The sequence below is a fragment of the Phyllobates terribilis genome, unplaced genomic scaffold, assembly GCF_046119375.1.
Source record: "Phyllobates terribilis strain yellow unplaced genomic scaffold, ASM4611937v1 Scaffold_1__5_contigs__length_1240528914, whole genome shotgun sequence".
In the NCBI taxonomy this organism is placed as follows: Eukaryota; Metazoa; Chordata; class Amphibia; order Anura; family Dendrobatidae; genus Phyllobates; species Phyllobates terribilis.
Genome location: NW_027362761.1, coordinates 315,836,696 through 315,864,600, shown reverse-complemented (window position 1 = coordinate 315,864,600; position 27,905 = coordinate 315,836,696). Strand labels below are relative to the sequence as shown.

General features: G+C 41.7%; 1 protein-coding gene across 2 annotated transcripts; it reads right to left on the bottom strand.

The window, feature by feature from the left end:
* PPM1F (protein phosphatase, Mg2+/Mn2+ dependent 1F) lies at positions 1-27,905 on the bottom strand. 2 transcript variants are annotated; one of them, XM_073675136.1, is made up of 7 exons: positions 27,796-27,905; positions 16,631-16,767; positions 12,976-13,175; positions 6,915-7,103; positions 6,414-6,557; positions 6,232-6,325; positions 1-3,546 (listed from the first exon to the last, which is right to left on the bottom strand). In XM_073675136.1, exons 3-7 carry the CDS (start codon positions 13,099-13,101, stop codon positions 3,179-3,181), a joined length of 921 nt encoding a protein of 306 aa, XP_073531237.1. In that variant the 5' UTR covers positions 13,102-13,175; positions 16,631-16,767; positions 27,796-27,905; the 3' UTR covers positions 1-3,178. The 2 variants fall into 2 exon arrangements, with proteins under 2 accessions (XP_073531237.1, XP_073531226.1); XM_073675125.1 differs by lacking the exon at positions 27,796-27,905 and adding an exon at positions 24,557-24,798.

Genomic DNA, 27,905 nt, shown 5'->3' with positions numbered 1-27,905 from the left:
TTATGTATGCAAACATTTATTTCTACAATACTTGTAAGTGTACAGAGGATATATAACAGTCGCTTTCCTTTGGATTGATTACCACAATACTGAACAGAATATTTAGCTTCATTGTTTACAAGAAATTAGTGAATCCCATAACAGAAAAATGTCAGAGGCCAACCATAGAAAGAAATTCTAACAAAAAATAAAAGGAGTCACTTGTATAAAACCTTAACACTGTAAATGATATAAAAAAAAACATTTAAAAAAAGGCACACAAACACCATTAGATGCACAATATTAAAAGTGTACATAAGCAGTAGGCACTCGCATGTTTAAAATAAAAAAACACAATGGCATTCTATAATGAAGAGCTTTGGCTCCAAATATGAGAAATAGCTCAGAATACTGGAAAGAACCATACCACATTTAGTCAAAATAATAAGTTAGTTTTGCCCCTTCGTTGAACAAATGTTCCCCAATGATAGCAAATATGGCCACGTAATAAATGAGAATTCTTAAAGATTCCTTTAAGCATCTAGAAACAATTGTCTATTATATGCCCCACAAAAAGTCATAAATGAGTGACCTTAGTTTATCTGCTAAAATGAAGTTCCATCCTATAGCAGATTAACAATGATACAGTACTGAATTTGTATAAACCTTACACGTTTCCAGTGATTTTTTTCCCATTTCCTCTTTTGTTAACATTCATGTGTGTATGTGGAATGAGTGCAGTGACATACTCAGCAATGGCTATCGTCTGCCGTTTTCAGCGGCTCTCCAGTCCACCCCGGCGTCACGTGACCGCATTTGTGACCTGATGAATCCCAGTGTTTGCAGTGTGTGCCGGAGGTCTGTTTCTCAATGTAAGTCTATGAAACTGTGAACGAGGCTAGAGAACCTCTTTCTGAGTCACAGATTTGCATAGAGAAAATTCTAAAGGTGACGTAATGTCCACACAGACTACACTGACTCGGCAGGTCACAAATTCCAGCTGCCCGAATGCATGTTGCGGCACTCTACTGCACTCAGTACATGCACATGATTTTTAACAAACGGGGAAATAAAAAATGAAAAAATAACTGAAGTGGTCCTTTGAAAGTAAGACACTGCTCCATGAAAATATTTAATGTCTCCTAATCACCATATAAAAGTCTTGATTATGTCATAAGACTTACATGCACTAGATAATTACAATATTTTTTATGCACCATTATCCTAATGAAATACATCACTGCTGGAAAATAGGAGGAAACCCTTAAATTGTTTAGGTTATTTTCCTCTTAAAAAGCAAAAACACAAGTATCTTCCGTTTAACGGGAACCTGTCAGAATGATTTTCCTACTCAAAATTAGTGGTATGGCTGGTATTCGTCTATAAAATGTGTAGTAATCTGACTTGCCAGTGCTGGGAAATCAAGCTTTGAAGCCACACGCTTGGGTGTGTGTTTATACGGAAGGGGGTGTCAAGAGACCCTCCTCCAAAGCACTTGTAGGCTTCTTTTCATATGGCTTCAAAGCTTTTTTTCTCAGCCTGCCACATCAGATATAGGCCGGGGTCACACAAGCATATAACACGGGTAAATGGAATGTGATAAAACATCAAATAGCACTCAGCCCAATGTTAGACTATGGGGCAGCTCACATCTGCGATTAGTTTCTCATGCCAAATCAGCATGAGAGAACAATTGTAGCGTGCTGCGATTGGCAGCGAGACTCGGCTCACAGGCACCCATACAAGTCTATGAGTGCATGTGAAACATCGGGCTGCACTTGGATGTCATCTCAGTGCAGTCCGATATATGCAGAGTCAGGCCATGGAGGAGATGGAGAAATTACTTTCTCTGTCTGCTCCGCACCTGTGCTGAGATTCTCACATGCGAGAAGACAGGAGCACTGACACTCGGCTCACACTCACAGCAAAGCTGAAGCCAAGGGCATTATCATATCGCATCTGATGCTATACAGTGTGATTCCAGCCCAAACAAAGTATGCAATCACTTTTTTTGTTGTACTAGGACCTGCACAGCCATACCGCTAATGGTAAAATCATCCAGATAGGCTCCCTTCAGGCTAAGTTCACATTGCAATTCCCCCACATCAGTGGCTCTGACGGTGCTTACGTCTGAGGTCTAGGAAAATGAGATTTGGGTGTATGCGATAGCTGGATTTGACTGTAATGATGCAGATGGAGTCACTTTGTCAGAAATATTTTTGATCTTATTCACCTATTTGAGGCAGGTTGAAAAACGCAATTGACCACGTCTTTGAGCCCGCCTCAAATAGGCAAAAAATGATGTCCGACAGACAGTCTGGATTATTACAGTCAATGGCCCGATCAAATGCTTGGATCCTGTTTTCCAGGGTTGCAGATATAATCTACGCTGAAGCCACTGACGTGAGGGTAAACAAAATGTGAACCCAGCCTTGGATGAGAATATAAAAGCTGTGCATTTGTGACCCCTCAGTGAAAGTGTGTGGAATGCATTACAATCACGGCCCATGCCGATGATGGTATAAGAGCTGCTGAGAAAGCCCTTCACCGACACTAAATATACATGTTATGAACAGTTGTACTATGGCTGAATGTAGAAGCTATTAATGAAAACAAAACTACATATCTAAGGGATCTTACCATACAACTCATTTTCTTTTTCTCCTTCATTAAAGCACTTGCTAATATAAATTCCTTTATAAACATGTGAACATATGTGCTATATTATGGGTATAATAGCACAGCTGAGAATGTAGAGGCGGTGTCCCCCTCCACTGAAAGCAGATTATTTTTATAAACAGCACTGACTGCAATAGTGATAAAATGCTTTGCAGTCTGTGTCCTCCCACACTGTAATATATATGTTGGCCATTGCCACAGAATACTGAGACGAATTGTAGGAAATAAACAGCGCTTTCATGTAGTCATACTGAATAGATTAGGCATGCTGATCTGCAACCTGCATCACTAAGATATAGAGTATTAAATACATTGTTTTTTTCTAAAAACTGTCCCTTTAAACTCCATCAATACCACAAGGAAAAATCATCACGTTTGTTGAGAAAAGATCTCTGCAATGATTTATACATTTAGGCTACCTGAACATGAATTCCTGGCTTATGAAATGTAGGTGGGCTTAACAGTCTAGTACCCTTCCTTACAAAGTGTCCTGAGATTGTTATGTCAGTAAAAAGAGATCTCAACCTGCATGGTCTGATGCAACCTCTACTCCTCCATCCCCAAAATCAAACATAGGTTCGCCTTCACCACTTCCATGCGCCAAATAATCTTCCAAAACTTTAGCAGGGTCCCGAAGAAAGATAACCAAAACAGTAATATTGTCACTAGAGCCTGCCTCCTTGGCCGCTGACACCAGTCTTGCAGCAACATGTTGCCCATCTCCACCATTCTCCTGAAGGTAACCTAAAACAAGGCCAGGAACCTCAGATAAAGATACTGCATCATAAAAACCATCACATGCCAAAACAAGGAAGTCATCTGAGCCACTAAGGGTATGTGAGGACACATCTCCTTCTCCAGACACATATGGTTTTTGGTCAATATCACCTGGAAAGAGAAGAAATGTTATACAGTATAATCAGAAATTGCAATAAGCCATAGACATAAAATGATAAAAGTAGAATTTTTTTTTGGGGGGGTAAGCTAAAATAATAAATAATGTGAGTGGAGGATCTCCTATTTCAGCCAGTAAAGATAGGAGAGGGGCGCAAATAGTGCCATTACCCAGTAAAATTGAAATAAAAAATATAGCAGTGCCGCTCACCTAGCTGAGTTGTGTGAATGCACAACTCATATATTTGCCTGTGGAGTGCTGCAGAAGACACCAACCCTTCTGGGATCCGCAATAAACCAAAGTGTGGATTAGAAACTTTGCGTCTTATTATCCGCGCTCCTCCGTTCCGGGACGTCTGTGAAACGCGTCTGATTTTAGTTTGCAATAAATGGATTTTATTTAAATACTGGACACTGGATCCTTGATGAAAACGGAGGAGCACGGATAATAAGACACACAGTTTCTCATCCACACTTTGGTCTATTTCAGCCAGTGTAAGAGTGTAACACTAAGTCCACATGATCAGATCAAATTGTTTAAGGCAATAATTTTCATCCATAGAAAAGTAGTGTCCTGCAAGATTTACATCACTAATGAGTTATCACCAGGGCAAAGGCAACATTCTGGGTGGGCGATTCAGTTGATGAACAACCTTTTTTTAATAAAACAAAAACAAACCGAAATGATTGCTTAAAGTACGAAATAGATTGCATACATGCATGCCACTTGTGCACAGAAATATTCTATAAGCATCTAGTCAAATACAAACTTGGGGCTTACATTGCAAGGATTAAAATATCCAGTCCATGCAATGTAAGCCTGAGACCAAAAATTCTACTTGCGTGAAGTACCATTTTAGAGATCCCATTTAATATTTAGCCAGAATTTGTGTAATCGAAGTTGAAAAAGAAAACCCTAAAAAGAGAAATCTGTCAGCAAGATCCTACCCACAAACTACTTATATGCTCTTGTTGCTCTCAAAGATAATGTCATCCATACATTTACTGATGCAATCTGTTGCGCCTCAAATGAAAAAGTGCTGAATTAATTTAAAGGCAACTGAAGTTTAAGTGCTCTAGAAGTGTCAAAGCACTTGCCAAAACTCTGCCTCCCTGGATCTATTCTCCGCCCAGCCCTACCTTCCTCTGCTTGACTGACTGCTCAAGAGATGTGTAGTTAAGCCAGTGAGCTGGAAGTCAAGCAGAGAAACCTGGGGCTGGGTGGGGAAAAGAGCCAGGAGAGTGCTCTGATCATGCCCAGAATACTTAAGCCTCATTTACAAATGAATAAAATAAAAAAAAAATAAAAAAGTGATTTTTAACTTAAGGAACAATTTATTTCATACTGTTCTTGCAAAGGCTCTGTTGCCGGCATCTTTTACACTTTTATACTATCAATATGAAGGAGCACATAACTTCTTTTAACCACTTCAATGTTTCCGAACAGAAGACTGAACTTGCACAGCACTGTCGTTTTCACATTGTTGTGTACTGTGATCTTTTTATGGGGCGCTTTTGCTGTGGTTTTTGAAAAAGACACAGTGTGCACATATCCTTTAAGTAAAAGCCATACTGGAAGAAAAGGCCGTTAGCATTGACATCTATCTGTGTGGCACTATGTAGGCTCAGTAATCTGTAACAATGGTAAATTCACAGTACTATGATATTAATGAGACCATTGCAGAGGGTAGAATTTTGAAAACAAAAAATATTTCATACCACGCAGCCATCATGGTTTTGTCACAGATTTATCTTTTTTTTTTTTTCAATGTTCTGCAAATGGCAGAAACTGAAGCATAGAAATTTAAAAATGATCATTGCCCTTTATGCATGTGTTGCTTCAATATGGTTTTCCATCTTTTTGCACCAGTAAATCATCATGTCTAATGACATATTTGTATGTTCACAATAAAATTCCAGGCAGAATGTGCCGTGCCAGGCCATTATATAACTCTGTGCAAGGTTACCTTGTGTAACTAAATCTTGTCTAGGCTGGTTGCTGTTCAACTGCTGCCAATTCATTCATAGGCCTGGTCTGTGGTGTATTGGAGTTTGCACACTGCCTTTCACATACATGCTTTTCGCAGAACGCACACTGGATCTAACCGTATCCTGTTTGAATATCAAACCCTTCACTTTATTAAAAAAAACTTACCTGGCTCAGTAGAAGGGCAAATACTACTCTGCATAGCCCTTTGGGAACTCCTTACCATGAAAGAAAGTACCTGAGAAAGTGGGTCACTTGCTGCCATACTCAATGTGGGGAGCTAAGGGTCATGCTTCGAGCATAGCCCATGTTTTAGCAATGGACCGTCTAATAAATCTGAATGTATGCTTTTATTATTATTATAATAATTTGCTTATGTTACGTCTTTCTAGTCTTGGGAGGAAAAAAATATTTTTTACAAAAAATATATACTAACATAATGGTCATCCTAACAATAATAAGAGTAAATTAGATTATTCCCAACCTTTAAAAAGTTAAAAGTTATCATCTATCCAAATGATAGGTAAAAGCTTGCGATTGTCTGGTGTCCCACTGATCCAGAAAACTAGGCCCTGAAATGTTCTGTTGGAATGAAGCATTGGCCAAACCACCACCCTTCCACAAGATAACAAGTATGTAAGGACAGATGAGAAGTTTAAATATTGGGGAAACCCTTTTCAAAAATTACTCACCAATGGCTCTAGACACAGCGAGAGTCCCATTAACTCGCCAGCACCCCATGAAAGTGACGCAGCCCCCCAGGGATTCTATTCTCTCACGCTCATCCTGTAAAAAAGATGTGCTTGAAGTCACTTTTTTTTTTCTAAAGTCAACATGAAACACTAATCCGTGATGATGTACAAAGTCTACTCACCTCTCTCTCTGGCTTGTGGGGATCCATGAGAGTCACTGGATTCCCTTGTCGTACAAGGAGAGCTTGTGAGTCACCCAACCATGCCACATGTAACCGTTCTCCTTCCAAAAGTGCACACACTCCAGTGGTACCACTGCGCAGTCTCTATACAAACACAATTACATGCTTTAAACCCGGGAGAAATACAGATAAAGCACCATATCTGAGAAGTGGAATAATACTATTCAACAGTACAAATGTGTACTACTAAAATAGTAACAAGGTATGTAGGCAAAAGCCAACCAAACTCCCCCCCCCCCCAAAAAAAAAAAAAAAAAAAACGTTATAAAATATCCTACCCAGATTCATTTAAACTGCTGCATTTAGAGGTCGAAGGGCCTTGTTCAAAATGATCATATCTCTAAGCTTCAGGGGATTTGATAGAAGCAACCAGGAATAAATTATATAAAACCCTGTGTGAATTTAATTGATCCCTTTTGGAAGATCATTGTCTTTACTTGCCTCTCTTCTTGCTCGTCTAAGGAACATTGCATCTGTACGCTGAAAGGCTTCCTTTAAGGCCCTGGTAGGATCTGACATCAGTGCCTCATGACGAGCCACCATAACATGGACGTGGGTAGCAGCATAATTAGCAGCATCTATTCCACCGTGGCCATCAAAAACAGCAAAATATGATCTCTCAACTCCATCCTGAAAGCAAAAAATATTTAATGATATGTCAGATTCAGTATGTAACAATCCAGCATGTTATACTCGGTAATCAGGTAAAGTTCACTTGATTTGTCCATAACAGGAAGAGATTATCTGAAAGGAACCTTAAAAAGATATGGACAGTTTTTTTTTATTTATTTTTTTATTACACTTAAAGGGAGAGCATGTGACGTGGCTCCAGTTCGGAGATTGGTGGGACCAATATTTATTCATTTATTTTTATTTATTTTAATCACTTATATAGCGCCATTAATTCCACAGCGCTTTACAGACATTATCGGCACTGTCCCCATAGGGGATTTAGATTGTGAGCCCCAATAAGTATGATGTCTTTGGAATGTAGGAGGAAACCTGAGAACCCGCAATGTGAGAACAGTACCAGTCGCCATAGGTTTTATTTCATACATCAATAGTACACATGAAAATAAGCAACTTTGTAACATAGTAACGTAGGTTGAATAAAGACCTAGGTCCATCAAGTTCTACCTTCCTCCCTCCCCCTGTGATATATTTTTCTAAGAGAAGTCTGCTTCTTTCACCTCCTGGTTTGACCTTCCACTCAATTTATGGGTAAAATCTGTATTCCTTGAAGACAGATTCTCCTATTACATGAGATAGGAGATGGCAGTTGGTGCATTTAAAATACTATGGATGGGGAGTGGGGGCGGGGGTGGAACTAGAGGCATACAGCGACGTTCTTCTGCAAGTTCAACTGAAACGACAGTTACAGTTTGCCACAGAACTTTATGAGCAATACATGCCATCTCCTATTTCAGTGATGGAAAAATCTGTATTCACTGAAGACAGATTTTGCCAGTGAATGGAGAACTTGGGAGAATGAATGCTCAGTCCAGGAGGAGAAAGAAGCAGATTTCTCCAATAGAATATTCATAAAGTTTCTGATTTTCACGTATACTATCCTAAGTCATATTGCACGACTCGTTAAAGGGTTGATTGTGATTTGTAGGATTGCTGCTTCCAATTGGTGGCGCTATAGAGTTCAAGTCCTCTTCTTCTCTGAGGAGGCAATTCACATATACTATTCATTTGCGGAAAAAAAAAATTAAATTGAAATTACGGTTGCTTTTCAATTAGCTGTCCAATGCAACAAACCAGCATACAACAGCCAGAGTCTACTTTCCAGTGTAAAAATAAGGGCTGTAAACACAGTGAGTGTGGGCAAGAATGGTAGTCTTGCCCTTCAAGACAAAACATGAGTGTCACACATACAGTGGGGAAAATAAGTATTTGATACATTGCTGATTTTGCAAGTTTTCCCATTTACTTGAGAGGTCTGTAATTTTTATAGTAGGTACACTTCAATTGTGAGACAATCTTTAAAAAAAAAAAAATCCAGAAAAATCACATTGTATGATTTTTACATAATAGAATTTGCATGGAATAAATATTTGATACAACAGAAAAACAGAACTTAATATTTTGTACAGAAACCTTTGTTTGCAATTACAGAGGTCAGATGTTCCCTGTAATTCTTGACCAAGTTTGCACACACTGCAGCAGGGATTTTGGCCCACTCCTCCAGATCGTTCAGGTTTCGGGGCTGTCGCTGGGCAACATTGAGTTTTAGCTCACTGCAAATTTTTTCTGTTGGGTTCACGTATGGAGACTGGCTAGGCTACTCCAGGACCTTGAAATGCTTCTTACGGAGCCACTCCTTAGTTGCCCTGGCTGTGTGTTGAGTCATTGTCATGCTGTAAGACCAAGCCACGACCCATCTTCAATGCTGTTGTTACTGAAGGAAGGAAGTTGTTGGCCAAAATCCCGTGATACATGTCCCCATCCTCCCTTCAATATAATGCCGTCGTCCTGTCCCCTTTGCAGAAAAGCATCCCATAGTATGATGTTTCCCCCACCATGCTTCATGGTTGTGATGGTGTTGTTGGGGCTGTACTCATCCTTTTTTTTCCTTCAATCATGGCGAGTGGAGTTGATACCAAAAAGTTCTATTCTGGTCTCAACTGATCACATGACCTGCTCTCATGCCTCCTCTGGATCGTCCAGATGGTTATTGGCGAACTTCAAACAGGCCTGGACATGTGCTGGTGTGAGCAGGGGGACCTTGCCTACCCTGCAGGATTTTAATCCATGACGGCGTCGTGTGTTACTAATGGTAATGTTTGAGACTGTGGTCCCAGCTCTCTTCAGGTCATTGACCAGGTCCTTCCATGTAGTTCTGGGCTGATTCCTGACCTCTCTCAGAATCACCCTTACCCCATGGAGGTGAGATCTTGGATAGAGCCCCAGACCGAGGAAGATTGACAGACATCTTGTGTTACTTCCATTTTCTAATAATTGCTCCAAAAGTTGTTGCCTACTCAACAAGCTGCTTGCCTATTGTCCTGTAGCCCATCCCAGCCCTGTGCAGGTCTACAATTTTGTCTCTGGTCTCAGACAGCTCTTTGGTCTTGGCCATGGTGGAGAGGTTGGAGTGTGATGGAGTGTGTGGACAGGTGTCTTTTATACAGGTAATGAGTTCAAACCAGTGCAATTAATACAGGTAATGAGTGCAGAGTAGGAGGGCTTCTTAAAGAAAAACAAAACTAGGTCTGTGAGAGCCAGAATTCTTGCTGGTTGGTATGTGATCAAATACTGTATTTCATGCAATAAAATGCAATTTATGTAAACAAAAAAAAAAAAATCATACAATCTTCGTAGGTGGGAAAACTTGCAAAATCGGCAGTGTATCAAATACTTATTTTCCTCACTGTATATGTGCTGAAGGTGGGCACTAAGTACACAGATAGAGACAGACCGACCTTAGCAATGATGTACAAAGGTGTGGGACAGGGGGAAGAGACTGTTGGGGATAAATGAAAACTCTAATTTTGCCACATTATGGCAAAATCAGCGACTCGTGGAGTTGGACAAATTGACTGGTTTTGGAGGTTGGGAATCAAGGGGAATTCAGACTTTAGGTCAGTTAATAGAAAATGGAACACTTAAAAACTTAAAAAAAAAATACAAGTTTGGATTGCCTCATGGCATTTTCTTTCAATATCTACAACTTAGGCATGCATATATGACTCAGTTTAACGCTGTGGCATCGGATATATGGAAAAATTATTTACTAGACGCAATAGAAGCGGCAAAATACACAACCAGTTTAATTTCCAAAATCAGCAACTCTTACAGTCTCGCATGGGAGACCATCCCGACAGCAAAATTAAAATGGGAAGCAGATGTGGAGCCAATTACGGAAGGACAGTGGAAAGGTGTGTTGGAACTCACTCCTAGACTGTCCCCTCCCCGTATGAATCTCAGAGGCTCTCACAGATATATCTTATTCATAGAGTGTATAGAGCACCAAGCTTTCTTTTTTAGAATCGGGGAACATCCTAATGCAGATTGTTCAAGATGGAGAACTGGAGACGCACATTTGTTACATATGTTCTGGGAGTGCAATATATTGTGTTTTCTAGTAGGAGCCCACACTCTTTAATAAAAAAGGGTATTTGGTGTGCAAATCCATGCAAACCCCAAAATATGCATACTGGGATATTTGGGGGATTCAGTCGATTTTAAATACCCGATGGCTATAGGTCCTTCGCGAACACTGTATCAAGCACACAAACTTATTGCACAACATTGGCTAGACGCTCATTCACCGACAGTTAATGAATTAATAAATAAGCTAAACAATATTATTTGGTTGGAAAAAAGGGTATATAGAAAAAGAAAAGCAATCAAGAAATTTGACAACATCTGGGGACCCTGGTTGAATGTTCCAGGCCTGCCATCTGGAGTACTCCTGAGGGATAAAATATGGCAATTTCTGGTTTCATGAAAACTTGTGGTATGATCATTCCAGGTTAATTTTTATAAGTATGGTCAGTACACATGCAAACTAATTATTATAACTGAATGGCAGATATTCTAAAGGTATATACATCATAAAAAAATAAAAATAGCATGGATATAGATTTCTCTAGAGTGTTATCGAGGGTTGCATTAGCTTGTTTAAATGGAAAAAGAAAAAATTGAATCCTTGGAAGATGACAACTTTGTTATATTTTATGTATGGCAATAGTATATGATGATACAATGTAACATTGAATATCTCTTTGTTCTACTGATCTTTCTTGTTAAAAACGTTATTGTGCAATTTTCTTAATAAAAATGATCTGATTAAAAATCAGGGCTGTGTAGTTGGGAGTCCATTTAGGTGGAGTCGGTATAAAATGGACCGACTTAAAACATAGAATAAATTGGTACAGTAGTTCAATGCAGGATGTGCTGTAAATGTTTTCATAAGAATCTGGGAAAGTTATGAAATGTCCTATACATGTCTGTTCTGTTCCTGATCTAAGGATCTGGGCTTTTAGTTGAGATGAATCTGTGCTGCACTTTATGTACACGCTCAGTAGTGAGGCCGTGCTGTGGAGTCGGGAGTCAGGGAAATTGAGTCGGTGGTTTGGCTTACCGACTCCACAGCCCTGGTAAAAGCATTTGGTGGAATATCCAGTTAACACAATTTTTAGACTTTACTGATGAAGAACTTTAGTCCAACCAAAATTACAGTAAGTATGTATAATGAAGAATACTGCAGAAAAATAAATTCTACTAAGTCTCACTATTTAAAGGGAATCTGTTAGCAGATTTTTTGCTACCTCATCTGAGAGCAGCCTGTTGTAGGCAAAGAGAAGCTGAATCCAATGATGTATCACTTACATTACTGGGTACAGCTGTTCTGACACAATCAGAGCTTTTAGATTTATAATGAAGCAGAGCTGAGAAAGCTAACCCTGCCCACACCAGGATCTCTGTGTAAAAAAGTATATAAACATCACAGCATGGGGCGATGCCAGACCAGGAGGCACACTATGCTGTTGTGTCCAGCAATAAGCTCCTGGTGCTAAAACAATCATTGCAAGCAAACAATGAAATAGCACAGTTCTACCATCACTTTTTTGGGTTTTGTTTTTACAGCGCCCATTGTATGGTAAAAATTATCTGCCAATATGATTCTCTTGGTCAGTACGATTATGGTGCTACCAAACAGTTTTTTTGTTTTTAAGTGGTGAAAAAAATAAATTATTTGTGTCTGCATTTTCCCAAGACCTGTAATGTATTTGGTCCTTTGGGATGTGTGCCAATTTGTCTTTTTTGGTGCCCCAAGCTGATGTTTTTATTGGTATCAATTTGGGGTAGATATGATGTTTTGATTGTCACTTATTGCATTTTTTTAGTGGTGGCCAAATAACTACAATTCTGAAGTTTTAGTTTTATCCCCCTCATTCCTTCATTACAGCGTTTACCAATCGCGTTAATTAATTATAAATGTTGATAGATCGCGGACGTGGAGATACCACATATGTGTATTTGTTTTCTTTATTTTTATGGTGGATGCAAACTTTTATTTTTCATACACTATTTTTAACTGCATTCTGTAGTACCCTTAGGGGACATGAACTTGTGATTATCTGATCGCCTGTACAATATACAGCAATACCACGGTATAGATGTTTCGGGAAAAGATCACAGTCTCTTCTAAACACCGGTCACAGGCTGGCTTTCATAAGAGTACAATTCATGACAGGCAGGGGAGGGGTGCATCAGCTGACCCTCAGCTGTTATGGCAACTCATCATTACACCTCCCAGGACACGTGGGGTAAATGCCACTGTCACAGATTGACAGGGGTATCTAAAAGGTTAACAGCTGCGGGTGGAGAACTGTTCCTCTCGTGGTTGTTACAGACAGATGATTGCTGAATTCATGAGCCTGCATCAAAAAACAAGGCGCCAACACTGGGTGTACCAGTACATTCAAGGGTTAATAGCACAAGAAAGTCAGCAAGGATTATTTATCTTTATTAGTTTGTTGTTTTTTACCATTAAGCCAAAAAGCTGGTTGAATTCCATGAGCGACACATGACGATCTTCCATTTTCCTTCGTGTGTTGCGTATCGCGTGAATAGAGACTAACAGGTTGCGTTTAATGATCGGTGCTGAGGGCATCTGTAGCTGCCACTGACCACCGATCTCTTGGAGAGAGGTAAGGCAATGTTGAAGTAAGGCTTCAGCGCGGAAATCTGCAGAAAAAGATAAAGTAAATTCACAAAAAAAAAAAAACCACCACAACATTTGGCATTTTATACACATTTGTTTCTATGTACAATAGAAATCTCTATTAAAAAGGGTTCTCCACTAATGAGCAAGTTAATGGGGTCAAGATGGTTTAAGAAAAACAAAAACTATACTCCTCTCTGGGACTGGAACCTGCTATTCAGTGGGTAAGGGGGGTGTTCTATGACCACAGACTTCCTGCAGTCTTCACATTCTGCCATGTGCCAGCCCCCCCAGTTGCTGACGACGACAGGACAGCGTGTAGAAGAGCGACGCCAGTCCAGGAGGAGAATATAGTTGCTTTTTTTTTCCTTACACAGCTATGGGTCTATTAAGATACAAGTTGTACTGTTGCTGTTGTGGAGAACCACTTTAAAGAAGACAAGTAAAACAGTCCATCATGAATGCTCAATGTCAAATGACACAGTTATGGTAGCGTGCAGAGAACGGTTATCCTGGGTATTTTATCTGCTTACGGTCCAGGGTTAGAGTAACCCCAGAAGCCAAAGTATGTAGAAATGTCAACTTCACTAGAAATGTTCTTATTCCTAGGCCACAAAATAAAATTTGCAACATAATATTTAGAGACAAGCCTTGAGCTCCTTTTTCACAGTGGATGGCAAGATCAGAAGGCAGGGAGAGGGGGAAGAAGTGGAGAAGGTGGCTGATTTCTTTGATATGACACATTACAAATGTTTCTTATAATCACCTGTACTATTGAGTGACCTTTTTAACATATCGTGGATTAATAAAATGATAGAATGCTATTCTGTGACATGATTTTATAAAGACAGACTATAAGAAAACAATAGAATAGGGGAAAGCACATCATTTCTAACCAACAGAGGGAGCTAATGTGCAATCCAATACAAAGTAACTGGTCATAATTGGTTCCATAGACACAGATTAAAGGGAACCTGACAGCTGATTCATGGTGCCTGTGGGTAGGGGGGCATGAATCAGAGGCTGGTTCCTGCATTCTAAACATATATGTTTAATTTTTAAACACTGCGGCATTTCAGAGAAAGGCATATTTGAAAGCACACTTGGGGTCGAAGCGACTAGTCCAAAAGGCAGAAGGCAGTCTGCTTCCCCCTCCTGCAGAGCGAGACTGACAGATCTCCCCCTGTACACACATAGGGAGAGACCTGAGCAGATTGGGACATACCTCATAGACTAGTCACCAAGTTCTTTCTTCTGACTAGGTTTTTCTCTGAAACACTGCAGTATTTCATTGTAAAACGTACAGTATGTATGTTTGTAATGCATGAGCCTCTGATACTTGCTGCCCATACTTTGGGCAACATGATTACAGCCAGGTATGTTTTAATTTGAAACGCAGAGGAGTTTCAGAGAAAATATTGTTTGAAAATCCGGACGGGACAAGAGGGAGAGTTGTTATGGCGTGAACCCGGTTCTGGTGATTGACAGGTCTGTCCATGTGTACATACATGGCACTGAAATGTCAATCATCTGGAGGGGGGCGAAAGAAGCCACACAGGGACCCCGCCACACTAATCGAGCCTCTCCCTATATTCCCTGGCCGACTTTCCAAGCTATGTTTTCTCTGAAACACTGCTTCTAGCATTGAGGATCAATGACAAGAGAACACAACTTGAACTCCTAGGTAATATTCTATACAGAAATAAAAGCATTTTATAGTGGAACTAGAGAATGAATGAAATGCTATTTTGAATGTTTCTCCTGCACTGGAAAGTCTTGTTGCTTTCACAGAACAATTATTTAACTTGAGGCTCTACATTCAATATAATGAGAATCCAGTTCCTAAATGATTATTTATACAAATAGTAATCGCATAATGGCCTGGTCTGCTACTACAGTCATGGCCAAAAGTATTGAGAATGAAACAAATAGTAATTTTTCCAAAATTTACTGCTTCATTTTTTGTAATGGCAATTTGCATATACTCCTGAATTTCAAAGAGTGATCAGCTTAACAGCAATTACTGTACTTGCAAAGTCAATATTTGCCCAGAAAATGAACTTTAACCCCCAAAACACATTTCAACATCATTGCAGTCCTGCCTTAAAAGGAGCAGCTAACATCGTTTTAGTGATTGATCCATTAACACAGGTGTGGGTGTTGATGAGGACAGGGCTGGCGATCAATCAGTCATGATTAAGTAAGAATGACATCACTGGACACTTTAAAAGGAGGCTGGTTCTTGGTATCATTGTTTCTCTTCAGTTAACCATGGTTATCTCTAAAGAAACACGTGCAGCCATCATTGCACTGCACAAAAATGGCCTAACAGGGAAGAGTATCGCAGCTACAAAGATTGCACCTCAGTCAACAATCTATTGCATCATCAACAACTTCAAGGAGAGAGCTTCCATTGTTGTCAAAAAGGCTCCAGGGCACCCAAGAAAGACCAGCAAGCGCCAGGACCGTATCTTAAAACTGTTTCAGCTGCGGGATCGGACTACCAGCAGTGCCGAGCTTGCGCAGGAATGGCAGCAGGCTGGTGTGAGTGCTTCTGCACGCACTGTGAGGCGGAGACTCTTTGAGCAAGGGCTGGTTTCAAGGAGGGCAGCAAAGAAGCCACTTCTCTCCAGAAAAAAAACATCAGGGACCAACTGATATTCTGCAAAAGGTACAGGGAGTGGACTGCTGAGGACAGGGGCAAAATCATTTTCTCTGATGAATCCCCTTTTCGATTGTTTGGGACATCTGGAAAACCGCTTATTCGGAGAAGAAGAGGTGAGCGCTACCACCAGTCTTGTCTCATGCCAACTGTAAAGCATCCTGAAACCATTCATGTGTGGGGTTGCTTCTCAGCCAAGGGAATCGGCTCACTCACAGTCTTGCCTAAAAACACAGCCATGAATAAAGAATGGTACCAGAATGTCCTCCAAGAGCAACTTCTCCCCACCGTCCAAGAGCAGTTTGGCGCCCAACAATGCCTTTTCCAGCATGATGGAGCACCTTGCCATAAAGCAAAGGTGATAACAAAATGGCTCATGGAACAAAACAGAGATTTTGGGTCCATGGCCTGGAAACTCCCCAGATCTTAATCCCATTGAGAACTTGTGGTCAATCATCAAGAGACAGGTGGACAAACAAAAACCAACAAATTCTGGCAAAATGCAAGCATTGATTATGCAAGAATGGACTGCTATCAGTCAGGATTTGGTCCAAAAGTTGATTGAGAGCATGCCAGGGAGAATTACAGAGGTCTTGAAGAAGGGGCAACACTGCAAATATTGACTTGCTGCATTAACTCATTCTAACTGTCAATATAACCTATTGGTACTCATAATATGATTGCAATTATATTTCTGTATGTGATATAAACATCAGACAAACACTAATAAAAACCAGAGGCCAGCAGATCATGTGAAAATATAATTTTGGTGTCATTCTCAAAACTTTTGGCCATGACTGTATAAGCCATACTTACGATCTTCAGTCTGCACATCGTTTTCTGGTCCTTTCTGCACATCATGCTTCCCCACCAGACATGTATCCAAGTCAGACTGCAGAGTCTGGTGGACAGCGGCTCCAACTAAACCTGCAGCTAACCAAGAAGGCCCATCCCTGCAAAAACACAGAATAAGTGAGGCAAAAAAGCATGATAAAACGAGTTTTTGCCATCTCCTTTTCATTCATGACAGCTACTGGTACAAGAACAAGAGGACACTTAACTAAAACTATTGTCATCAGGAGAAAATTAACATTAGACGATCATTTTGGCTGCCACATGACATTAAAGGAAATCTGTCAATTGGATCAACCCTCCTAAGCAGTCTATATGGGCATGTAGGTCATAAAAAGCGGGAAAAAAAAAAAGATACCTGGGATCTGATTTCTTATTTACATAAATGAGCCATTACACCACCTGGAGCACTACACCGCCTGGAAGGCAATGCAGGGCCCCGTAATTCTGTATGGAGGACTTTGTATGGAGCACTTTTTGTGGCCATTATACTGTATGGAGGGCTGTGTGGGGATTACAGTTGGAGAATCACAATGTGATGGGGTCATCATACTGTGCGTGTGGAGGAATTCACTGTGGGGGTATCATACTGTGTTTGGGGGCACTTTTGTTTGCATCATACAGATAAAAGTATTATTCAAGGTTTTTTATCCTTTCTTATTACATAATTAAATTAGGTCATTGGGCCATATGCTTTTTACAGAAATTACATAACATTGTATTTCAATATTTTATTCTAAGAGCTATTAAATTAAAATATACTTTGCTCGTGGACAACCCCTTTAAGTTTGGTTTCCATATGAAAAAGTTAGTTATATTTGACGATAAGGAAAAACTTCCTCAATTGTGGACATTTTTGCATAAATATCAAGGTTGGTCCGTGACTTTATCCAAGCTTTTAATTTTAGCCCTCTGTGTATTTAAGTTTGACATCCCTGACGCAAAAGGTACAAGAAAAAAATTTTCATGTTGGGCTTATTGTTACTGTATTTTCTGGCGTATAAGACTACTTTTTAACCCCTGAAAATCTTCTCAAAAGTCAGGAGTAGTCTTATACGCCGGGTGTCATCTTATAGTGCGTATAATTATGGTAATTTATAAGCCCTCCCTGTCTCCAAGACTATCAGAACGGTAGCACATCCCTCTGGCCCGCCCTTGTATCCTATTACTGGTACCTCCTTCTCGGATCTCGCTCCTGAGGACTGCAGTGATGAGGTGAGGGGGCGCCTCACCGCGAAAGTGTAAGTGAAGCAAGCTGCAGGTGTCCGGGACGACCGAGGTATGTAAAAAAGAGAAAGAGCAGTGCTGTGCCCAGAAAAACACGCCTCTTTCACTCGTCTGGCCCGCCCTTGTATTACCTCCTTCTCTGCCTCTCAGATATCGCTCCTGAGGACTGCAGTGAAGCGGTACAGGCGCGCATGTGCGAGATCAGAGAGGCAGAGAAGGAGGTACCGGTAATAGGATACAAGGGCAGGCCAGAGGGATGTGCTACCGCTCTGATAGTCTTGGAGAAAGGGAGAGCTGGGCAGACAGGGAGAGCTGGGCAGGCAGGGAGAGCTCACCAGTCTAAGCAGGATTTGTATACAACAACCAGCCAATCGCCGGCAAGGTTCATCACTTTAAAATTACCATATTGAAATCAAATCTGATTTTTTTTTTTTTTTTTTTTTTTAATTTTTACCGTGTGTGTGTTAGAAGAGGGGTAGTCTTATACGGCGGGTATATCCCAAACTCTATATTTTAACTGGAAAAGTTGTGGGTCGTCTTATACTCCGGAAAATACGGTAATCATACAGACTAAGTTTACATTTAATGTAATTGTGGAAGCTGTTCCCAACTCCTACATATTTACAGAAAACGGCAACGAATCCCTGGTATATATAAGGTGTCCTAGAGGGCACTATTACCTATAAATACATCCAACGAAGAAAAAAATGCCAGGACCAAAACACATCCACATTATTTAAAAAGATGTACATTTTATTGAATAAAAGACACAAACAAATATTATAGGAATCCAACAACAGGTATAATGATGCACAAAATGGTGAGTGAGCAACAGAGATAGCCCAATACTGTATATACTCTAATTCTGTAGGTATAAAGTGACAGTGCTCAATAAATCTCTGATCATATAAATACATCAAATATTATATATATATATATATATATATATATATATATATATATATATATAGAAAATATATATGTGTACACTCAAAGTGAGTATATAATCAGTATAATCATAAATCAATGTATTTGTGAATCAAACCTACATACATAATTGGGTACTATCCCCCAACTTTAAGCATATAAGCAATCCATGAATATAGAGTAACAGTCACTGCTCACTCACCAACAACCCAATGGGCATTTCGCAATAGCTTCATCAGGGGTGATTAGTGAGGGAACAAGCCCTCCTTAATAAAGGGCATCGAGCCAATCAAATATGTATAATTGGGGCGGGTACAGGTGCTGCATAGTAAAAAAAAACACTAACGTGTCACAGGGTCATCTGACCACCGCATCATAAGGTCCTTTCATATACTAGTGGAAGGTTCTAACCATCGTGCCATAGGGCCATGTGACCAATGCATCATCAGATCACCTAGCCTTGGCCCCATTCTGCCCATATCTCATCAGCTTGGAAGCAAAAATATACATTTGTTGCTGCATTTCTTGTTACCAGTATTGTGTTACTGTAAAGTCCAGTATCGGAAATGCTGCTAGAAAAAGGAAACCAAGCAGGAAATTATGTCATAGAGGGAAGTCTGCTGAGACAGTCAACTGTGATAAACTGAAAACCTGCCAACACCCAGACAAGGAGAATTACCAGCACAGTACAGAAAGACCAGGAAATGATAGTGCCTATTGATGGGGGGAGGAACACACACACACACAAAAAGTTTATAGGCCATGCAGCGCACTTGCAGATTGACTGACAATTTACAGTATGTTAATCACATATCAAAATAGCATGGAGGTTATTTGGTCATGTATCAAATATAATTATATAAACCTATAGAAAGATACATAACCATAATATTCAGAAAAATATATATTTTTATCAATATACAGTACAGACCAAAAGTTTGGACACATCTCATTTAAAGAAATTTCTGTATTTTCATGACTATGAAAATTGTACATTCACACTGAAGGCATCAAAACTGTGAATTAACACATGTGGAATTATATACTTAACAAAAAAGTGTGAAACAACTGAAAATATGTCTTATATTCTAGGTTCTTCAAAGTAGCCACCTTTTGCTTTGATGACTGCTTTGCACACTCTTGGCATTCTCTTGATGAGCTTCAAGAGGTAGTCACCGGAAATGGTTTTCACTTCACAGGTGTGCCCTGTCAGGTTTAATAAGTGGGATTTTTTTGCCTTATAAATGGGGTTGGGACCATCAGTTGTGTTGTGCAGAAGTTAGGTGGATACACAGCTGATAGTCCTACTGAATAGACTGTTAGAATTTGTATTATGGCAAGAAAAAAGCAGCTAAGCAAAGAAAAACGAGTGGCCATCATTACTTTAAGAAATTAAGGTCAGTCAGTGCGAAAAATTGGGAAAACTTTGAAGGTGTCCCCAAGTGCAGTTGCAAAAACCATCAAGCGCTACAAAGAAACTGGCTCACATGAGGACAGCCCCAGGAAAGGAAGACCAAGAGTCACCTCTGCTTCTGAGGATAAGTTTATCTGAGTCACCAGCCTCAGAAAACGCAGGTTAACAGCAGCTCAGATTAGAGACCAGGTCAATGCCACACAGAGTTCTAGCAGCAGACACATCTCTACAACAACTGTTAAGAGGAGACTTTGTGCAGCAGGCCTTCATGGTAAAATAGCTGCTAGGAAACCACTGCTAAGGACAGGCAACAAGCAGAAGAGACTTGTTTGGGCTAAAGAACACAAGGAATGGACATTAGACCAGTGGAAATCTGTGCTTTGGTCTGATGAGTCCAAATTTGAGATCTTTGGTTCCAACCACCGTGTCTTTGTGCGACACAGAAAAGGTGAAAGGATAGACTCTACATGCCTGGTTCCCACCGTGAAGCATGGAGGAGGTAGTGTGATGGTGTGGGGGTGCTTTGCTGGTGACACTGTTGGGGATTTATTCAAAATTGAAGGCATACTGAACCAGCATGGCTACCACAGCATCTTGCAGCGGCATGCTATTCCATCACGTTTTGCCGGTGGCTTTGTCCAACATGATATTTACATAGCCAGTCCATTCCTTCATTATTGAGAAATCAGCTTGAATTGACATGCAAATGAGGCTCTAGATTTGAAACCTCTGTCACTCCAGCTCTACACCAGCATCGCCTCCTCCTGCTTGACTAACAACCTCTATGCTGTGTGACTACAGGCAAAGGAGCAGTCAAGCAGGAGGTGTTGGCTCTGGGCAAGGAATAGAGATTGAGTGACAGAGGCTGCAGGTTTACAGACTAATTTACATATAAATTAAACCACTGATTTCTCAGTAATGGAGGAATGAACTGGCCAAATAAAGGTATTGCTGGACTTGTCTTTGAAAGAGCTACAGGTGCATGTACCTAGTTTGGGGGTGAAAAGACATGCTATACAGTTGCTACAGGGTAGTAATGGGTATCAGTCTCCCCCTCTACTATGTACATTTGTAATAAGGCATATAGCGATGCACCCTAAAAGCATCATTGCATCTGAGCCACATACTCTGCCTACAGCACTAGCACTTCCATGGAGGGATGGAATCTGATCAGACAGTGAAAGCAGTGAGGACACTGAATAAACCATTACTTAGAATAGTTAGGGCTCATGCAGACGGTCGTGGATCTCAGTCTGATCGCAAACTGATCATGGGTCTCCCGACCCTAGTATGATAGCTTCATATATTTCTATGAGACCGTCACGGTCAGGTAGGGAGCACCGGGGCCAGTCCATGCTCAAACTGATTTGTACAAACGTCTGTATGAGCCCTTATGCAATGCCTCCACAATAATTTTTTTTTTTTACAGCAGTGGCATTTACACAATTTATGAACAGAAAGTTCATAACAAGGAGTAATGTTCATGAGCACAACCATAGTATCACATGGATTCCATATGTCATGGTCACATTCTTGATTTCTACATGCCTAAAGTTGTTTTTCTTGCAAATATAGGTTGTTGCTGTGTTATAAAAGGTATTCTCCCCAGGAAAGTTCCTGTAATATGTAAAGACACCATGCACCACCATACAGGGCCACGTGCACACATTGTGTATAAGGAGTAAAAGTAAGAACTGACAGGTGGCAAGTAAAGTGCAACAGAGGAGGCAATTTCCAAAAGAACCAAAGCGTTTCACGTCCATAGGTAACTTTGTGGTACAGCATTTTATGCTGATTGACCAAAAAAGTAATGTGTTCCAAGTATTTGACACTTTACATATAGAAAATTTTAAAACACAAACTAATCAATGAATTGTACAGCAGCTGTGAACGAGTTAAAGAGAATGGAGAATGTTAGGGAGGTAGAAATACTGTATGGATGGTATGTCAGGTATGAGGGCTGGGCTCGCTGGGACATCCCTGCAGTTCTCACTGAAAGCAGTCAGAACAAAATACCCCAATCTAAAAAGGGGAGCTAAAATCATGTTTCCTCACCATAGAAACAACTCGTCGACTGCAAATATTCCCATGCTGTTGATTTCACAGCATTTAATTGGTGAGAAAGCAACAATTACAAAGCCTATAGGCCCCCGTACAAAAAGTAATAGAAACCTACCAATATCACCAGGAGTGGCTAACTATCTAATATGTACGGGGCCCTCAACTCCTCCCCAACACATGATGTAAGGGGAGCGAATAAGTCAGCCATGTTGAATTACAGTATCTGGTCATTTTGTCTCCACTGGTTAAGAGGTGTCCTGGACTCCTTCTACCATTAAAAATTTTGACCATTATTTTTTGTATCGGATTTTCTTTTTTTTTGGTACGTGTCATCAACATGGGATCAGGATGCAACATGGATGGCATCAGTGTGCAGTCCGCCTATTTTGCGGACCCACTTGTGACTCAGATTAAAATTGGAGACTTCAGGGTTTTATAATTATTTTAAGACACTGCGAAAATCACACATCTGAACAGCCTCCAAAGAAAATAAATGGGTACATTTTCCATCTGTGAAAAACACATTGATAAAACATGCATACCCAAGGCCTTTGAATTGCTCTGCACGCCATGTAGCCATTATCTTAAGAGAGACGTACTAAAAGAAAACATCATACTAGGGTCACACAAATGTATTTTCTATCATCTGAGAAAATGAGTCCAATTATGATAATCACACTCTGATCAAAGTGTGATCCGATTTTCTCAGATGTGGAGAAGATGGAGAATTTTCTTTTTCCGTCAGTCTATGAAAATCAGACGTACTCTGGTGTCATTTTTTGACAGACCATTTGACTTACATAGCCAAGTGCGAACTGCATTACAGATGCAAATTGTGCATGCTATGATTTTTCCCTCGGACAGACTCAAGTCGGAGGAAAAAAAAAAAAAAAACAAACATGTGCACGGCCCCATATAATAACATTGGTCTGAGTGTGATCCGGTGTTTTCTTCAGATCGCACTGGATTGAAAATACGGTTGGCAACATTAACCCTTAGGGAAATCAATTCCATTGTTGCAAGCACAATTGAATCACATTATGGCACATGCATCTCACAGTGTTGGACAGTATTATTTAGGAAACCCTAAGCTTAGCCAGGAGTTTAACCTTTTACATTTCTAGTGGATTGGCAGTTTCCTCCTAGGTCAACTTGGTGAGAACTAATTGACAGGACTCGGTCCATCGGCCACGCCAGTAATCTGTGGCTGAGAACAGCCTGTTACCCGACGGCACCTCCGGTTCCTCATGATTAGTCGGCCTGGGAAAACGTCACGTGCACGTTATGCCACATTGATGACATTGTGCCAGACCAACTTCTCAAGAAAGGAGCAGTGTATGACGGAAGGCGGCTCTCAGGGCTCACATCCAGTGGCCACAGTACTGACGCGGCCAATGGACCGTGTCCTGCAAATAAGTCTGCACCAAATCTGCCCCTACACCTTTCAGACGCCATATTTTACAACAAAAATATGAATACCCTCCAGCGGGTCACTGACAGATTCTGCAACCACATTGCTCAAGCTGAAAGATGCACGTCTCCCTTGGAAATAGGATGTGAGCACTAACTGGACAGAGTAAGGCCTTATTCACACCATCCAGCGCTTGTGGTTACAGTCCATCTCTTATGGCAACAATTCCCAGTTCTCACCGCAGATCCCCTAACACCCTCATATAAGTCTATATTACACAGGCCGTATGCAGTAGGAATTAAGTCCTAGACTGTAGGGCCACACACCACAGATTGAGGAACCATAACATTTTCAGGCAGGGTGACGGAACACCACAAATGGAGAGATCCTCCAGAATTGGTATTTACTACAACCGACAAGCTCCGCAGCGAATACCAGGACCCCGGCAGAAGTCGGAGGGACCCCCGGACGTGACTGTCCGCACCCAGCACAGCCGTCCTGGTCCCACACACTCTCCTGCGCTCCATAAACACTGACAGACTATGAGTTATGGGGACAAGGAGGCAGGAAAGGGTTACTATTGTGGCAGAGGGTCTCTATCCTGATATGTGAGGAGGGATTCTCCATATCAGCAGCTATGATGGGATCCCCTCACCAGAAGAAAGCTGCAGCCAGTGCACAGAGCTGCCAGCATGTGGAAGGTGTCACCTGCTGGGACTTGTAGTGCCACACGGCCTCACCCACAAGCACACCACGTGTCTTCTCACATAGATCCCATCTACCTCATACGGGTCCATGATGCTGAGCACAACTCCCCCTTCCCCCATACAAGCAGACAGCTGCGCCTCACCTGCCCCCCACCAGCCGCTGCAGGGACTCGGACAGCTCCCCCTCGGCCTCGTCACGGCTTACGCTCCGGTTCTGTGGCCTCAGCTGCCTCTCAGCTCCGGCCAGGTCGTGCAGAACCGCAGCCAGCCAGTTGTGAGCAACCGCCGCCTCGTCCTCCGCTGCTGCCGCCGCCATACCGCTGGGTAGCGGCCACTTCACTGAGAGGACGTCACGTGACACGCCGGATCACGTGCTGCACGCCGGAGTTCCTGGTCGCAGCTGCTGGGGAGACAGTGCAGGAGACGGGAGTGGTGGCGTCCTGTCACTGGCCCCTTTCCTTTAGCCAATGGTCAGTATTTGTCCTCAGTATGTGTAACCCAAAACCAGAGAGCCTGTCAGACAGGCTATATCTACGTGTGTGACAGTCAAACAGCCATGACACTTGCAGGCGCGGGGACATTAAAAGAAATGCCAAGCACGCCAAAATACTCGGCGAGCACCCGAGTGTAACCGAAGGGGTTAATAGAACGCGCTCGCTCTTCACTACTACTTACTAATACTGACCACATACTGAACATGGCGTCATGAAGAGAGGAGGCAGCGCTGACACCTAAAGCGTGACCTATTGCTGAACACTTTAAGGGAAGGTTCATCTTTCCAACCGATATCCAATTAAAGGGGTTGTCCAGTACTTTATATTACCTCCCCCCGGGGCCCCTAAGACTTTTTGTAAACACCTTCTGCTGTTGATAATGCCTGTGAGCGGCGCTATCACTGGCCGCTCACAGGCATCACGTGACCCCCGGCTGCAGCCGGCTCTGACATCCGCTGACGTCACGACAAGTGCTGGCAGCAGCCGGGGGTCTCGGCCTTCTGCGTTCCACGTTGGATGCCATGCTGTGGACTGAATCTGCTGTACCGCGCTGCTGCTGCTGTTAAGTTCCACTCTGCAACTGAGCACATCCAGCCTCCACCAGCACCAAGAATTGTTAATCTGCAGAGGTGCTGGGTTTCAAACCCTTAGGCCTATTTCACTCCTCCGTATTTCCAGTACGTGTGATGACAGTTCCCACACGTACTGGAGACACTGACACACTCATTCAAATGAATGGGTCTGTGCACATGTCAGAGTGTTTCCACGGACCGTGTGTCCGTGTGATCCACACGTAGACATGTCCGTTTTTGGCCGGCACCACGTACCGCACACTGATGTCATCCGTGTGACACGCACCGGCACTTGGGAATCAGCGGTGCAGTTAGCGCTGTTCCAAAGCACCGGGTGCTGAACGCTGCCCTCATCATCAGCACCAGCAGGAACAATGATGAGAGTAGTAGTGTCAGCTCCCGCAGTGTCCAACTGTAAAAATAAAAATAACATTTAAAAAAAAAAAAAAAGTATACTCGCCTCTCCTAAGTGTCCCCCGCTGTAATCCATGCGACCGCTCACGCCGAGGAGCCGGGGAGAATGACTCCTGCAGCGAGCGGGCCCCGGAGCTGCGCTCAGTGAGTGACAGGACACAGCTCACTGAGCTCAGCGGCCCGCTCACTGCAGGAGTCATTCTCCCCGGTGTGAGTGGTCACATGGATTACACTGGTGCACACGGACACGTATATCTCCGGTACTGTTTATTCCAGTACCGGAAATATCTAGACGTGTGAAAGAGCCCTTACCAATCTCATATTGATGACATCCTAAGGATAGGCCACCAATGTAAAGTGCTGGACAACCCCTTTAACACATCATTGCTGGGGGTTAGTAAACAGAGATTGGTGGAGGAACCAAGCTAAAAGCGCCAGCAGACTTTGATATGACACCTAGATTTTATATATTGTACTTGGGTGCATACATGTCAAGTCTTCTCTTCTAACAAGTCTTCTCTTATTCAACCTAACAGGAAAAGGGAGTAAGGTACATTCAGACAAACGGACACAGCAAACTGTACACAGCAGACTGACAAGTCAATGTGCTAATCAATGGACTACAGCCAACACTAGTCTGGTCTGGTTTTCAGACAAGATGGTAGAAGATTAGTGTGCACCTGGTCGATTCTTCGAGGTGCTGGTGGAATGAAGTACGTGGCCCCTAGACCAGGGTTCCCCAACTCCAGTCCTCAAGGCCCACCAACAGGCCATGTTTTCAGGATTTCCTTAGTATTGCTCAGGCAATAATTCCATCACCTGTGCAATACTAAGGAAATCCAAAAAACATGACCTGTTGGTGGGCCTTGAGGACTGGAGTTGGGGAACCCTGCCCTAGACCAAGGCAAGAGTCACCGCACACTCTTAATTCGGGTGATGCATTCTTTTATTATTGGGTGAAAACAGGCATATACAGGGTGGTCCAAAAGTAGGTGGACAATAAGTGTAATAAGGTTATGAAGGGGGAGATTTATCAAACATGGTGTAAAGTGAAACTGGCTCAGTTGCCCTTAGCAACCAATCAGATTCCACTTTTCATTCCTCACAGCAACCAATCAGATTCCAGCTTTCATTTTCCAAAGAGTCTGTGAGGAATGAAAAGTGGAATCTGATTGGTTGCTAAGGGCAACTGAGCCAGTTTCACAGATCTAGTTTTCACAGATAGATCTCCCCCAAATCTGTTTTCTTTTCAGATAACACATAATGGCAAATACTTTAAAATACAGATCAAAGAAAATGGATTTTAACAGAGTATTGGAGATCTCAAAATGCTGAAACCGTTAGAGCAAATTTGGTTGAAACATTTGGTACTCAAGCCCCAGAGACAAACCATTTACCGCATTCGTGACAAATTCAATGCCACTGGCTCAATCCTTAATGCTCCAAAAACTGGTCGACCCAAAACAGTCTGTACAGAAGATAATAAACAACTTGTTGCTGAAACATTTGTTCAGAGTCCAAAAAAGTCCACCAGAAGAGCCTCTTTGGAATTGGGAATTTCACGAGCTTCTATCATGCAAATCCTGAAATCTATTGGGTGGAAAGCTGATCGTCCAAGTCTAATTCATGGTTTATTGGAGGATGATCCAGACAGGCGGCTGCAATTTAGTGTTTGATAAATCTCCCCCTTCATAACCTTATTACACTTTCTGTCCACCTACTTTTGGACCACCCTGTATATAAGTTGCTGTGAAACAAACAACAAACTCATCTCTCTCACCCACAAATCTCTCCACAGTTCTGCCCTATATCTCTTCCCTCATTTCTGTCTATCAACCTTACCGTGCCCTTCGTTCTGCAACTGATCTAAAACTAACATCCTCCTTAATCCAAACCTCATACCTCCATCTCCAAGACTTCTCTTGTGCCGCGCCAGTTTTCTGGAATGCACTGCCCCAAACGATCTGACTAATATCTAGCCCCCATGTCTTCAAATGTGCTTTAAAAACACA